Below are 16,500 nucleotides of genomic sequence, written 5' to 3'. Positions count from 1 at the left end.
CAATTAGGAACGCATCCTGACACGCTGGAGAGGTGGCTGAAAGCGCGACAAAGATAGCCATCTTCTAGTCACTTCCGCCGCGACTATGGGAACTGCTTTTAGAAGTGCCGCCGCTTTGAGAAATGAACGCACGAGGAAGCATTGCAAAGCCTCTGTTCCAGGCGGTATCCGCGCGGGGGGTCACGAAGTAATGGCTTGCCACCCGAAAAAAAACTAGGCGAGCTGCACTGGCCTTGAGAGACATCCACTTTCGTCGGCAGAGGCCGACAACACTGCCTCCGCGATTCTGCCGTCTGCGGCGTCGCGCGCTTTACCACAGGGGCCATTCTGCGCATGAGGAGAAACCATCGCTGCTCTTTCTGTCGGCGACCGACGGCGCGCCTTTCCTTAAGAACAAATGAAAAAAAAAAAACGTCATAACCCTTTGGAAACACGCGTCAACTCTTTTCCGAAAAAAAGAAAATGTAACGAGATACCCGTGTCCTACATTTTATCGCGATACAAGCGATACATCGTAAAAGTATTTCACTACTGAGATACAAATACATTTTTCAAATGTATCTCGATACAGAAATACAGATACTCAAAAGTATCTCTGAAATACTATCGCGATACTCTTGTATTGCGATACTGCCCAGCCCTGTCCAAAAATGAATGACACCACAGCAGGTTGGTGCAGGAACTTCAAGGCGGCGTCGCCACATTCTTTTCCCACCTTTTCTCGCTTACAACGCGCATTTTCGCGGTAGAAGTTGCGATATATAATTGGTGAAGAGTGATCTACTAATGCGGCAAAAATCGTTTTACAGCGAAGCGTATGACTCGTTGATGGGATTTCGTCGTGTTCAGAGACAGAAAATCTCGGAAATAAATGAATAACAACGGGAAGGCATAGCGCGACTGAGGCACTGAGGGACGAACAACACCCGCCACACACGAGCGCTGTGTTCTTCGTCCCTTGCCTCAGTCGCTCTGTGCCTTCCTGTTGCTATGAACATACTCGCCCAGATCAAATTCTTACCATAAATTGAATAAACCAGAATACATTTCGTGACGAGGATGAATTTGACCCCCCCACCTACCCTATTGTCCCTCTATTTGGGATGCCAGAAATGCAATTTTCGAGCGGTGTTTAATATGTCCGCATAGGAAATTGAAACTATAGGCTTCGGTCCACTGAAGTTTTCTGTTTCCCCGATCACAGATTGGCTAGGTGCCTGAATTCACAGCCTACGCAACGTAAGACGCTATAATGGCTCGAGCTGAGCCTCACGAAGGCTCAGTGCGTAGATCCGATCTCCTTGCGCAGCTTCTCCACCTCGACGGTCCGTTCGTCAAGCTTCCAGTTTTTGTCCGTTGTGTAGAGCTGCAAGAGCAGTAATCAGCTAATTAACAAACAAAAATTTTCTGCAGCAACTCTCTAACACTTGAATTCAAAGGCCTGCTTCCCACTCGGTACTGCATTAAAACCGGGGACCGAACTTCTTGCGAGACATATCGAGCCGCAGTGTGAGACACACGCATTAAGTTACCTTAGCGTTCTCAGATGATTGTCTTCGTCTGAAGACATCATCGTGTGACGTCATCTGACGACGTCACGCGGACGTCATCGTTACTTCTCCACACACTTCTCGCTCGGAGAAGGTCACCGAAAGTTTTGGTACCACTTCATTCACCTGCCGTGTTTCGTTGGAGATCTCCGCGCAACGAGACTTACGGCTTTCGCCTTAAGAGGTAAATATACTGGCTTGCGGCCAAATCGAAAAGAATAATCGAGAGCCTCTATGACTCTGCAGCTGTGGACATTTTACTAGGCTTGTGAGAATATTCGAGCACTTCGAATATTCGAACTAATATTACAGTATTCGAATTTGCTTCGACACGAATTTGAATTATCTAAATTTCGAAGTATTCGAAATGAACGAATAAACATACACTAAACAGCATGTAACCCCCTGTAAAGGTGGTTTCACTGCAGTAGAGAAATGCTATACTGTGAGTACACCTATTCAGGGGAAATCCGCAACTACCGCGAAGCCCCCACTTCAAGGTTAAATGAACATATTACCCTCTATCCATTATTTTTTAAAGTTTGAAATCTTGTTATACCGGCTTATATGCTCTACGTATAGTAAATTTTAAAATGTAATGTATTTTAAAGGTTATCACTTGCATTCTACCAAAGTGAAATCCTGCTACTATTCTAAGTTGCTTTCAGTTCCCTTTCAACCAAAATTAATGACGTTTGCACATGCCTGTTTCAATTAAAAAATGTTGTGCAGGTTTGCTGGTCATGACAAATACGCTCATATATATATATATATATATATATATATAATATATATGTTATATATATATAATATATATATATAATATATATATATATATAATATATATAATATATATATATATATATATATATATATATATATATATATATATATATATATATATATATATATATAATTTGCCTTGATGCAGTGTTGATCTAGAGCCACTACAGCGTTTTTGTGACACAAGCGTTGCTTTGAACTAACTAAACTAACTAACTCTACATTAGAGTTGCTGCCTTGACGAAGACAAGTCTACTTGTAAAAACGTTGGAGTGACATTCCTTGTTTAACGATTTCCTCAAACTATTCAGTTAAAACAAAAGCAGCTCGTATTTTCACGATTGGAGCAGAGGATGAAACAGCACGACGAATACACCCATTCACAATCTCTATGCACAGCCATAACCTTTCTTTCAAAACGTTTTCTCTCTCTTTCAGATAGTAGTAGAGATGGCGCACAACGCTGTTGTCGCCTTCGTTTCGAATACAGAAGGCCGCAATAATTGCTCTTTCCTTCTAGTTTTTTCCTTTTACTATGAAACGTGGTTCAATTTAAACATGGGGAAACACATGCCCACTTCTCGCAATGGGTAACTAAGTGGCTGCCATATCCATTCTTTACGTTATTGAAGTGTTGACGAGCACGATCACTGAAACATTGTTTTGTCCAGGGGCGTAGCCAGAATTTTTTTCCGAAGGGGGGGGGGGGGGGGGAGGGTTGGACCCCCCACCCCCCCCTTGGCTAAGCCCCTGGTTTTTGTCCGGCCATGGCACTACTGCGGTGAAACTTGACCCCCTCTAATGGTGAACCCTGCGCACGGCCTACGCAGGTATTTTGCGCATGAAAACCCACAGCTAGGCATAGTTGAGGTTCGCAATATTATCTCTCGTGCTTTTTGGGAGCCCTACGCGTATCTTAGGGTACGGTACAGGAGAAGCTAAGCAAATTGAGGGAATGGCGTCGACTAAAATGGAATAATTACTGCAGGCGCACTATACGCGCTTCGAGTTTTAATGACTCATCTCTGAAATGTGTCGGGCTATAGAAAGCTCGATGACATATATTGTGTGTTGCATCATACATGCGTACCTTTTGTGTCTTGTCGGCGCATGTACCGCATCCATGACGGGATCTTGTCTTTTCTGCTGCACCTGAAATGATGAAAGACAGCAACAATAAAGACACGCTTCGATAGGGTAATGCCACACTTGTGTTCCTCTGAGACATTTTTTACATTCGTTGCGGCGTATCCCATTCAGTAGTGATCGCCTATTTGACACGCATTTCTTCCACTATGTGCTCGCTGCTCTTCCTGTCAAGATCGCTTTGTCCCACAGATAAGAGCACGCCCTTCGGGACCCGAGTATGAAAGCACGAAATACACCCTGATACGGTAGTGTCGCGCTGCTAAGCTCGAGGGCGCGGGTTCGATTCGCAATCACCTGATTTCGATAGGGAGTCAGGGACGAATTGCAAGGACACCCGCGTACATTTAGCTACGCGTTAAAGAACTTCACGTGATTGAAATTACTGCGGAGCACCACACTTCGGCGTGACTGATAATAACATCGTGCGTGGTTTTTGGCTCGTAAAATCCCAGAATCTTCAGACGCGCAAGATGAATGAAGATTCTTGTGCTCCAAAAAGTGGTGTTTTGCTGTGAGCATCCGCGGGTGGTCGTTTCGGAGCGCTCGAGGGGCTCGTTGGTGGTTCGAAAAACGGGAAACGATCACGATCGGGTGGTTCGTAGCTGATTAATCGAATCCGATTTTGAGCACCAGGAAACTGTTGTACCGACGCGAGATTCACTCTCGGATCAAGTGAGGTTTTGCTTCCGTCACCACGCTTTTGCCGTATCGTCCGCTCAGTTGGGAAGCATGTATTTGCACCTTCGCAAGTTGAGGTCACGTGACCTGAGCATAAACGTCACGTATAAGACGTCATACCACCGCCGTAAAATTCGACTGAAAGGCAAGGTTCTGCCCCGACGTTTGCACAAGCGTCGCTATTCTGCCAGTGTCAGCGGTTTGACTCGTGTCACTGGCGAGCCAGCAACCTATACGCCGTGCCGCTTCGCGGTTTCTCACTATTTTCTCAGCATCACTACTGCCCGAGCCAGGGTCGACGTGCCGCTCTACCAGTGACGTCACGCGTGACGTTTCTGATCGGGTCTCGCGACGCCGAGCTGATTTTGAGCGGCCAGCATCTGATTTTGTTAGCTGCACCTTCAGTACAGTACTGAAGGTATTCACCTTCAGCATTTCAGACGAAAACGTTTGCTTTAATGCTGTGCTATAGCACACGACAGTGAGCGACACTGGCTCGCGAGCCCCGTTGCTACGGGATGCGCGGCCGTGGCCATATTCTCTACATAGGGTGTCACCGGAAGTTTTCTCTCTGCCTTCATGTTTTCCCCTGTTCACTGCTCCTGACACGGACCCATGTTTCCGTTTGTAGCGCGTTTTCCGGCTCAGATCTGGGCGTCTGGCAATGCGTGCACCGGACCGACCCACATGAATTGGACCATTACAGTTTACTGGCGCAAGAAAGCGGCTGATATTACGGAAAAAAGAATTGTTAGGAAAAAGAAAGCATAAAGCAGGAAATATAAAAATAACAACGCGACACGTGCGTCGCGTTTTCCCCCAGTATGGCTTATCCCAGGTACTACAATATGGCCGCAGTGTGGAAATATATCCAAAATAATCGCACAGGTGAATAATTGTTGGGGGTTTACGTTCCCCAAACCACGATATAATTATGAGGGACGCCGTGGTGAAGGGCTCCGAAAATTTTCGACCACCTGTTCTTTAACGTGCACTTAAATTAAGTACGCAGTCCTCTAGCATTTCGCCTACATCGAAATGCGGCCAACCGCTGCCGGGACTCAATGTCGCGACCTTCGGGTCCGTAGTCGAGCATGCATAACCACTTTACCACCGCGGCGCGTCATCGCACAGGTAGACTTGAGATGAGCAAAACAAAACCACATCTGCAATAAGTCGTGCTGCGAATGTGGGTCACGCGGATGGACTGCTAGAACCTCTTTCATATCGTGCTTCGCACAGTGTAGCTAGGTAAACGTTTACTCCATTGAACACATTGGACATGGACAGAGAGTGCGAACTACCAACTGATTTAATGTTACTGAAACGTGGCCCTTTATTTACTTTTCCAAATTCCACTTCATATAATGTGCTATTAGTCATTTGCGAAAAACGGCATTCACGCCGAAAATGTGTCTGCGAAAGATGGACGGATGGTGTCTATAATAATGCGTGATGATGCACGTTGAAAACATGGATGATTTAATGGTGACACACACACACTTAGTAATTGCTGCATAGCGCAACATAAAACAGTTGGTTTGTTGCCGCAGTGTCTTTACATGCCTGTGTAATAAAAAAAAACATGCTATAAGCATTAGTGAATATTGATAAAGAAACGGCTGGTTCTGTATTGCAATTACATCTCGTGTATCCTGTCCCTGCTCTGTATGACATGATCTTGCTGTATTCATTTATTTATTTTACAATGCTGTAGGTCATCCTCGGGCCTATGCAGAAGTGTGTTCAACTTGGAGCGCAGTTTAAAAATGGAAATAAATGAAACCATATTCACATTGCAAAGAACATGGACACACACAAAATGAACAAGAAATACGAACATTCTACTAAGACAAGCTATTAATATAAACAGGAAAACAACGTTTACATTAACTATGCAGTTTCAAGGGGCTGTACATGAAATACTGATAGGAACACTAACTTTATTACCAACTGAATTCTAAAATTCTAAATTATATATATATATATATATATTTCCGCCCCAATAATCATGTCTCAAACTCACTGGACATCCGGCTTGGTCATCGTGTACATGCTGAAGCCGATGCAACCGAGGGTGGCCACTGAGATGATCGCGACAAGAGGGATCACCTGCAGGACCGAAATACACGTAACACAATAAGCGCATGTTGATTTCCTCCAAGAAGTTTCGTTATTGAGTACTTTGCAACAAGTAAATACATGTCGCTGTACGGGAAGACAGGTGCGCAAACACGAACACAGGTAAAAAAAAAAGAGGGACGACATTATCTCCACTGCCGTCCTTCTCGTTCTGCTCGAGAACGCTTTTGCGAGTCTGTCTTTGCGTACCATGTATGGCTACCCAAAAAACTTAACTTCAATTCGCTGGAAGACAAAAGAAACGCAACCTTCGCACTAGACTTCTTGAGTAACAGCATCTCGCATGACTGACTGATTATCAGTTAACTGAAGCTATTTTAAGAATGATAATACTCGCTCTAAGCTAATGGCGACAATTTTCCAAGGATACTACGAAGCGTTCTTACTTTCCTTTCTCAACCCATTATTAATCTTTCGTGCAATGTATGTCGAAGGTTTTTTTTTTTTTACGTTGACATGAACACTCATCACAACGCGAAAAAAAGAGAGGGAAAAAAAAGCGGCTATTCGCCAGCGTATCTTAACTCGTAGTTGATTCCTTTCCGAGAATTCGACCAGCGTGTCTTTTCCACTATTCCTAAAATCGATGCCTTAGTCACCAATTGCCTGTCCCTCCAGCCTGCATCTTCCCCTCTTTTGCATTGTAGTCGTGTACGCCTTTAGCATACTGAGATTGCGCCCTTTCGCATTGCTAGTTTAACGTACTCATTAACTGTTCATCATCACGACTGGACTTTGAGCATAGGCTTGTACTACTTTTAGTACGTCTTCTGTTTGGTGTCATTACGACAGCTTTACTTTTCAATAATGCCATAGAAGTCATCAATATTGGCCGTACTTTCTTATGAATGACACAATGCATAAACGATAACCAAGTGTGGCCGAAATATTCAGGTTGAAAACTGTACGCAGTTGTTTCGTACCTCCTTGTGCTTTCTGAAGGCCTGGAGTCCAAAGATCTTCATTTTTTCGGAGTCCTTAATTTTCTGCATGGCTGCGGCTGTCCTGTGGTACAAGAAGAAAACACGGTCTATTGGCCAGCAAAAAAAAAAAAGAAAGAATAAAAAAAGAGAGAAAGAAACGCTCGTGTACATAAGACAATTAACGGTGCATTAAAAATATGTTTGAAATGAAGCGGTAGTCCTCTGAAACCACGGTGTTTCCCACAGCTCGTGCGTTGCTTTGGACTGCTAGATTAATTTAATGTAAATCACATTGACTTCCCGAAGATGATACCAAACTTTTACGTGAAATAACACTGGAAATACTACTTATATTAGAGCACAGCAATGATAGCTTAATGAAACTATAACAATCAAAATCGCACTGTACGTAATATGATATAAGTGGATAAGAAAAAGAACTTAGTAGGACAATAAATACCTCGCAAAAATTTGTGACCGGCCACGAAATCTGGAGCGTCCCGGCTTTGCGGCTGCCGCGTTTTCTGAAGAAAGCCGCGCGAGAGTGGCGCTCGTCAAAGACAGATCTCACAACACCCGTCAAAGTGCAGGAAGAGACGTCAAAAGGGAGCGAGGAGGAACAAGGCACCGAAATAGATTTTCGCGCTTGTATAAACGCTGCCGCAGGGTCGCCCGGCTTTCGCAAGCGCTATAGCCGGCAGAGGTCGGAGCGACGAGCGCACGTGGTTCGAAGAGCTCCCGGTCGCCCTTCAGCGCCGTCAACGCTTCGAATCGACGCGCTTCAAGTTCAATGCCGTCAACGCCTCCCTGTCCTGGTGCTCGACTTCCCACGGCCACGCCCTTTTGAGAGACCTGGCTGTCAGCACGTAGCATCCTGCCAGGAAGCATCCATCGCCAGTGTGTGGGCCTACGTGACTGCAGCACAGCAGCTGCCCTTTTCCTTTCTATCTCTCTATTTTACGACGAAAGCCTCAGATGCCTCATCAAACGCGAAATTGACCGTCGGCGTCCCGCGGCGTTGGCGTCAACACGATGATGAAAGATATCATCGTGTGATGACGTCACGATATGCTCATCATAACGTCACAGATCGCCAAAATGAACCCAGGGACTATGCAACGCTTTCGTGGAGAACGACATTCCGGCAACAGTTTTGCTCGGCATGACAACGGCGGACATGCCGGAAGCACATTTTGTGTCGATAAACGTCGAATATTCTTTGATGATAAAGTTGAAAAACACGTAAAAGAACTTGTGGTTGGGCTAGTTGGTAGATCATTTCCAAAACCTAATTAGAGCGCAATCACACGACACATTCACACCCACCACACACACACCCACACACCCAGCAACAGCCACGTGGTGTGTGTGTGTCTGTGGGTGTGAGTGTGTCGTGTGTTTGCGCTCTAATTAAGTTTTTGGAATTGAAAAACACGAGCGCTCGAATATCTGTTGGCACCGTTAAGATATTAGTGCCATCAATGGCACCGCGTACTCCATCCGTAACAGACCTACTCTATTTTTGAAACATTGAACAATTCAGCTGTTCTAATTATTAGTTTTGTCCAGCACGACGGGTTTTACATTGGCGATCACCTTCGGTGAGACATAACATCAACAAAATGTTAATTATTTCCGGCGGCGGAATGTAACTCTACGTCTCAAGTACCAATGCCCGGTGCTCTAACCATTGCCACAAGCGCATGCCTCGCAGGTAGATTCGAACGCCTATAAATGTTCCGCGTGCAAGTAAGCGCGTTACTTCGCTTGGCGCGTTTTCACAACATGGCGAGTGTCGATAAGCCGCCGTTATGCTATTTGACATCGACAATGTAATAATAATTGTTGGGGTTTTACGTCCCAAAACCACGATATGATTACGAGAGACCCCGTAGTGGCGGGCTCTGGAAATTTCGGCTACCTGGGATTCTTTAACGTGCACCTAAATCTAAGCACAAGTCCTCTAAAGTTTTGCCTCCGTCGAAATCTGGCCGCCGGGCCGGGACATCGACAATGATAATGACACCAGTTGATTCCAGCTGTATTTTTTAATTCTTGTAACAGGGCACTGATAAGCCTTGGAACTCTCACTAACTTGATTTAATTTCAGACATTATTTTTCGCGGGTGCGATATGGTAAAAAAAAATCACAGCATATCCACGGGGTGAATGATGATGAGTGGGGCGAAGCTACGGAGGAATCATCTGTAAACCGTGAAACTCTTCCGTGAAATGCGCCCAGTACATATATAAAGAGTGTGAAACATCGTGTATATATTAAACATCAAACTTTTATTGTACTGTTGGTTTACGTGGTCCCTTCATTATCACTTGTGATCGGTGAAATGCAAGGAAGAAGTCCACTCCCGAGCGAAAGAGCGCCAAGAGCGACCGCATTCCCCGCTCGCCCTGTGCGAATTAAAGGCAAGGCTAGAGGGAAGACAGGACGCGCGTTCCACGACGCCAGTCGGTAGCATGCCCAACGAAAGCCAACGGAACGCGATCGTGCAAGTGCTCCGGCTTCGCATCGCCTCATGGTTCCATTTACCGTCCCAAAACCAAACAAATTGCTCAAGGTGTGCCTTGCGTTTTTCGTAGAAATAATTTCTTTATCATGTACACTAAGAAAAGTTGAAAGCTCACTAGAGTGTATCGCCCGCAAAGTATGTCTTTTAGTGTGATCTAACTCTCGTACGGCAGGGTCCTCGCGCCGTTGCCGGTCCACCTCGCCCGTTGACGATCGGGCGAGGTGGCTACATGCAACTACTACCCTACTACTACTACACTTTAAGAAAAACATCTGGTGTTCTTTCGTTCTGCTTTTACAAAACATCTGGGTCTTTCGTTGGTTTATTTCATCAATCAACGGCGTTTTGAACAAAATTTTTATTGTTTAATCACGCACAGGAGAAATCTCACCAGGCACTACCTTGGAGGTAAAAATGGCTGCTAATGGCAAGAGAGCAGAAGAAGTCGGCTTTTAGCTAACACTTACACTTCTACTTCTACTAACGTTTCCTACTGGAACATGCCAATGGCTGCTAATGGGGAATGAGAGACGAAGAATTCGGCTTTTAGTTAACGCGCACGCTGCGAATTTTTTATTGTTCAACAACGCACAGGAGAAATCTCCCACCGGCACCACCTTGGAGGTCAAAGCGTAAGACTTGTTACTCACTACTACGACCACTACGAGGGACGAACGGGTGCCGCCTAAGGAGCTTCGCCCCTAAAAAGCATCAAAGCGGCAGCGATTGTCCTATTCAGCATGGACAGCTGACGTATACATGGAAGCTGGAATGACTCATTTCACAGATAAGCTGCTAGCGAGGCGAACAACGCTGACTGAGAGAAAACAGTCGAGACGCAGGCCGAGGCTGGATCCGGCCGCGACAGTGATGATGATGATGATGAGATGATGATGATGATGATTGTCTTTGTGAATGGCTCACACCCACTCTGGGGATCGGCCAAGAAACGAATAATTTACAGATAAAAGGTCCACATGAATTGTATTACTAATGAATTTTAGGATAGTTAGAATAAATGAATAATGCTAATTTAGAAATTCGAAATCAAGGCCGCCGTGATTAGATTAAAATTTTTGTACAGCGGAACAGACATACCGGTGACAATGACCTTATGAGGAGGCTCCCAAGGATAGAATATTAGAAGCAATGAACTTCAATCTAACTCGATTAAACACCGCCTTGACAATGTTTTTCCTCAGTAAATTGAAGCGGTTGCATGATAAAAAATAATGTTCGACTGTTTCGTCCTTGTTGCAAAACGAGCGAAGAGGGGAAGGAGCCAGACCAGCTCTATGCATATAAAAAGTTTAGTTTCGGAACACGACAGCGTAATTTTGTAAAAATAACTTCCTATTTTCTTGTCGAACAGAAATTCCTATGCCAAGGGAACAAGGGGTCGATATTCGTTCAGATGAGTAATTAATGTTTTACCGGAGAGAGAGAGAGTGAAACTTTATTCAAGGGAAAGGGGAAAGGGGATCTTGGAGCTTCTATGGCTGGAGTCTTGAATTATGGCACGCCTTCTAAGTCTGTCAAGAATTATAGTGCTGACGTAGGAACAATTGACAGTATCGGACCACCGAGAGCGGCTTTCGGCAGAGTGTCCGCCATTTCGTTCATTTTTATCTCTTTGAGGCCCGGTGCCCAGATTAATCTGATTAAAGTTACGTGGGTGGAAGAAGAAAATGAAAGTACGTGATAATTGAGAATCACTATTAGCAGCGAGCGCTGAACACAAAGATAAGAGTGTAACTGTGGCCACGCTTGATGTAGGTGGGCTGAGCTTTCGTAAAGCCATAATCACCGCTAGAAATTCCGCCGAAAATACTGCTAAGAAATCGGGAAGTCTTAATGAGAATGACCAGTTGAAGGTCTCGGAGAAAATACCGATGCTAGATTTTTCTTCGGATTGTGAGGCATCTGTAGCTATGATATTTTTGTAGATATTTGTTGTATTTATCCCCTTTAAATGACTTTGTAGTAGGCCGTTTAGTATAAGGTAAGGCCAATTTTTGGCATAATTTGGACAAAGGAACTCGTCTTCGTCTTCCTCGAGGCACGTTTATTCAATAATAATAATAATAATAATAATAATATAATCTGGGGTTTAACGTCCTAAAACCACGATATAATTATGACAGACGCCAGAGTGGAGGATCCGGAAATTTCGACCACCTGGGGTTCTTTAACGTGCACCTAAATCTAAGTACACGGGCCTCAGACATTTTCGCCTCCATCAAAAATGCAGCCGCCGCGGCCGGGATTCGATCCCGCGACCTCCGGGTCAGCAGTCGAGCGCCATCACCACTATAGACCACCGTGGCGGGGCGCACGTTTATCCAGTGTTCACGCGAGAACAACTTGTTATTGTTCTTGTTCACCTTCAACTATGGCTCACACCCACTGTGGGGGATTGGCCAAGAACTGAGTGGTGTTTAAAATCTTATAGTACTTTAGAATAAGGGAAGTTATAGAATAGCATTAAACATTTATATGAAATTTCGGTGCTCGATCAAATGCGTATATAAAAAAAATAAAAAGCTTTCTTTGTATTAGTAATAGATAATCAAATAAATCAATACCCTATTTTTTTAAAATATATGCATGTGATGCACAGGAGGATAGTATATATTTAGCCAGTTAACAGATTGGTTTCATCGAGGTAATTCCGCACAGCCACGCAAACCTTCGCACTGGAGAACACGAAATAGTAGCGCCAAAAGACAAAATCAAAGGCACAGATAAATTCATTCCAATAACACGTAAAGGTCAGGGTAAAGGGTAAAGGTCAAGGTAACAGGGTTTTTTCGTGCTGTAGCAAATCGCCTGCAGGTCAAAAAGAAATGATCGATAGTTTCTCACCACGGAATGCGCACAGTGGAGAAGGTGCCTGACCAGACTTGTGTTGGTAGAAATTTAGATTCGGTACACGGCAGCGCAGCCTCGTAATTGACACTTCCAGTTTACGGGTTTGACAAAATGATCTCCTCCAGGGATATAATAAGTGCCGATATTCGGTGGAATTTGTTAGTGCTGAGTCTGCAAAGACTTCCATAACGGCACGCCTGCGAAATCGTGCAGCCGTCACATAAGCGGGTGGTACGGTACAGTGAAATCGGTCCACTTATTAACGACTTCGCTAAGAAGTCGAATATTTCATTTAGGAACAACCCTTCATGTCCAGGCACCCAAACTAATCAAACTTTTCTCAGATGCGCGGGTACTAATGCGCGAAAAGCCTTTGTTACGTGGGAGTTAGCACCAACAGAGAGTGCAGAACAGAGAGATAGATAGTCTGTGATTACAACAGCAGATGTAATTGCTGTATTTAACTTGCGTAAGGCAACTTATCTCTTCGTTTTGATCGGCTCTTGAAAGTCTGGTTGTTATGTCATACTTCGAGTAAAAATGTTAACGTAGAAAACACAGAAGGTGCAGAGGATTCCCAAGCATCTTCTTGTGATATGAGAACACGAAAAGCATTTCTCTTGACTATAGGTAGTTGTTACGGGAAGAGGGAGTGGGTGTTACAAAATGACGTTGCCGTGCTGTGCTCAAAGAGGTAAAAAAAATCTGGAGTGGTAGGCCTCGCAACGCCTCACCGCCAAAGTGAAGCCAGTTTTTGCCTCGCATCCATTCGTTACATCGCTAATGTACAAACGAACAGCAACGTCATAGAGAAAAAAATAAGAAAAACGTTTTCATATTATAACGTGGTTAAGAAAATTCTGTAGTGGTCTATATTTGGTTGCACACTTTAATGTTATCGCGGAAAACAACAGAGGTACTGAACTGGAGCGGCCGCACAAACTCACCATAGCTGTTGAGTAATGGGTGCGTTTGAACGATGAAAGAGTATAGTTGAGTTGATGTGAACAATCAATGTATATAGTGAACGTCATAAACACATTTCGGGTGATCTGCTGTAATCCTTGTTTTTTTAACGTCAATGCCAATGTGTGCGAGCGCGCGCGCGCGCGCGCGTGTGTGTTTGTGTGTGTGTGTGTGTGTGTGTGTGTGTGTGCTCGTGCTCGCGTGCGCGCGCTCTCAAAGCTTGAACCAGTCGTAAACATGCAATGCCCTTTTTTCTGACGCTGCCAAGTCCTTGCATTGCTTGAGTCACCGGCGTCGTCTTTATCGCTGACAAGGCCATTGCCTTCCCAACGTCATTGCCTTCCCAGCCGCCAGCGCCACCGTTCTGAACCCGATTCACGAGAAAGTTGACGCGCGAGCTCGTTTCGCGCATTTGAACGTATGTGTTTATTGTTATACTTCGTAGTATTTCGGCTTCGATCGGTTTTCAAGTGCTCACGTTTTTTGGCAAAACCACATCATCATCTTGTCACTTGGCAAGACTGCCGCGTCCAATTAAAAAAAAACAAACGAACAAACACAATAATGAAAGCGAAGAGCTGCCGCTGTTCTGCCTCTTACGCACGTCTCTTTATGTCCGAAAATGATGATTCTCAGCTCATCGCGGTTAAGGAATGAAGGAAACATTCTAGACTTCTTATATGCGACGCTAAAACTCTTTCGTTGCAAATCATTTTGGAACAATTTCAGGTTGTATGCCCCACGCATTCGAAGTTTGTCGTACTTGTCCTATTGTTCACGTAAACATGTCCTATTATTCAGTAATAAAAAGATAAGATCCGGGTGCAATTTACAGTAAGCTAGCTGTGACTGCGCCAGCTGATGAAAACCCGCTTGGAGACTTGTCAAAAAGACTGAACGTTAATGTTGTTGATGTAGTTGTTGTTGCTGCTGCTATAGGTGTGTGCTGAATGGTTGTGGCGTATAAAAAACATTGTAGGAGATTGGTCATGAATCGAGTCAGTAAGAAAAGTGGTCAATAAAAGGGGAATTTCCTCATTATAAATTGCAACACGTATTATTTTAGTGCCCGCATAACGAAGAAAACATTTACTACACTCATAATTAATGATATGGCCTTCTGGCGCTACGCACGACAACGCTGGTCCACTCTTTCTCGCCAGTGGCAAATCTTGAGCAAGGAGTCACAAATAAACATATTTCAGAACAGAACAAGGAAAAAAAAAGAAACCAAAGAAAAAAGAAAGAAAATTGTGATGGTTTCACTCGGACCACGTGGTTATTGACATACTAAATAGTGTGAAGCGTCGTACCTTTAATTAGAACGTTTGTATTTACCAAGAAATAAAAAAGTTTGTCATTGTCATTCGTGACAACGACAACGACAAACTTTTTATTATGTCTTGTAACAAAGTTAGTTAGTAACACAGGCTTAATGACCTGAAAGCGCACGTATTGTCAGAAGCGCTAAGTAAAAAAAAAAATTAATTTAAAGCGCTTCTTTGATAGTAGCCACTTAAAGATAATTTATTGAGCGTAAACATTGGACGATTAATATGTGATGCAGCGATGCGCGTACTTCAATCATTTAGAAAATAGCTGCTTCAATGAGGGACGGTTATTGCTGAAGGATAGTTGCGAATCGACCCCTGCTACATGCGCAACAAATATTTAATATATTAAGTATTTTCATCAACGGTGGTTATAATTACGCGCACATGTTACTAATAACCGTGGCCTCCGCGATCAGCACCGGCGCGCCGTTACTCGTTGCCAGAGCCAACCTCGGAGGCCACGTAATAACTCAACATACCTGGGAGTGTTGCTGAAGGCGTCCGAGTTGGTGCTTACTCGATGCGATAGACGCCAGAAATGACCGACTGAATACGCTTCCACGATGTTTCAGACTCGGGCAGAGGCGAGAAAACGCGAGCGCACGCCGATTGGCTGAAAGCGCGAGTTGCCGAGTGAACGGGAAACGGAATTCCGCGGGCCTCACCTCTACGCGACGTAGAAAGAGGAAGTGCTGCGAGCAGAGCTTTGTGCAATCCGATGTCAATGAGATCGTGTTCCGCTGCAACACGCATAGTTCAAGTACTGCCCGCGTATAAAAGGGCAAAAACACACAAACAAGGCAGGTCTTGTTATCGAAGTGCGGGTGCAGGGAGCGACTTGCAATTGTGTTGGAATTAGCAGTCTGGCTACTGATTGATATCTTCATAGTGATAACGCTAAAGGGCGAATCGACCTGTCCCAAACGCGTCGGTTTTGCGAGACTGAGGAGTCATTGTATTAAGCTTCAGCGTAAACACATACCATTTTAGACAAAGGTGTTTTCAACGAGTGCTGTGGAGCAGTGCTTTATGGAGAACGAATAGCAGGGTGAGAATATATGTTTGCTTCTACACGGGAGGCACTGCAGTGTTTGCAGAGATGCCACTTCGATTCAACGAATACTATTTTCAATTCGTTGGCGAACATAGCCGACTTTACGTTAAGTGTCCTGTAACCTGCTTTCAAAGTATACATGTGCTCCATATGTGTGTGTGTGGGGGGGGGGGGGGGGAGGGATCGCATGAGTTTGGTCAGTAAAGAGGAAACAATGGTAAAGAGACGTATGCTATAAAAAACTTCTGCACTGCTTAATTTTATTTCAGTTTTTATTTTGTGTGTAACCACTGTCTTCGTATACGAATATTGGATCATTGTACCTTAACATTACATCGTGAAAGAAGAATGCTCAGTAAAATGAAACTGAACTGAAAGTGGATAGGTTTAAGACACATTCGTACGCGCACAAGCGTAATAAAAGATTTCTGGAAAGCAAATTCTAAGGAAAACGTCTACTTAACAAATATTCTTATCTATTCTAAAAGTATGGATAAAACTAAAAACCCCTTCGAATGGGTA

The 16,500-nt window shown here is 44.2% G+C and overlaps 1 protein-coding gene across 1 annotated transcript; it reads right to left on the bottom strand.

Moving 5' to 3' along the window:
* Nucleotides 1–654: 654 nt before the first annotated feature.
* On the bottom strand, nt 655–7,303 carry LOC119376841 (normal mucosa of esophagus-specific gene 1 protein-like). The gene is made up of 4 exons (XM_037646534.2): nt 7,226–7,303; nt 6,187–6,272; nt 3,424–3,485; nt 655–1,366 (listed from the first exon to the last, which is right to left on the bottom strand). Exons 1-4 carry the CDS (start codon nt 7,292–7,294, stop codon nt 1,335–1,337), a joined length of 249 nt encoding a protein of 82 aa, XP_037502462.1. The 5' UTR covers nt 7,295–7,303; the 3' UTR covers nt 655–1,334.
* Between the last annotated feature and the right edge of the window lie 9,197 nt (nt 7,304–16,500).

This window comes from Rhipicephalus sanguineus, unplaced genomic scaffold (genome assembly GCF_013339695.2).
Source record: "Rhipicephalus sanguineus isolate Rsan-2018 unplaced genomic scaffold, BIME_Rsan_1.4 Seq244, whole genome shotgun sequence".
NCBI classification, from domain to species: domain Eukaryota; kingdom Metazoa; phylum Arthropoda; class Arachnida; order Ixodida; family Ixodidae; genus Rhipicephalus; species Rhipicephalus sanguineus.
The sequence above is the reverse complement of the archived record's forward strand: the minus strand, read 5'-3'. Positions and strand labels throughout refer to the sequence as shown.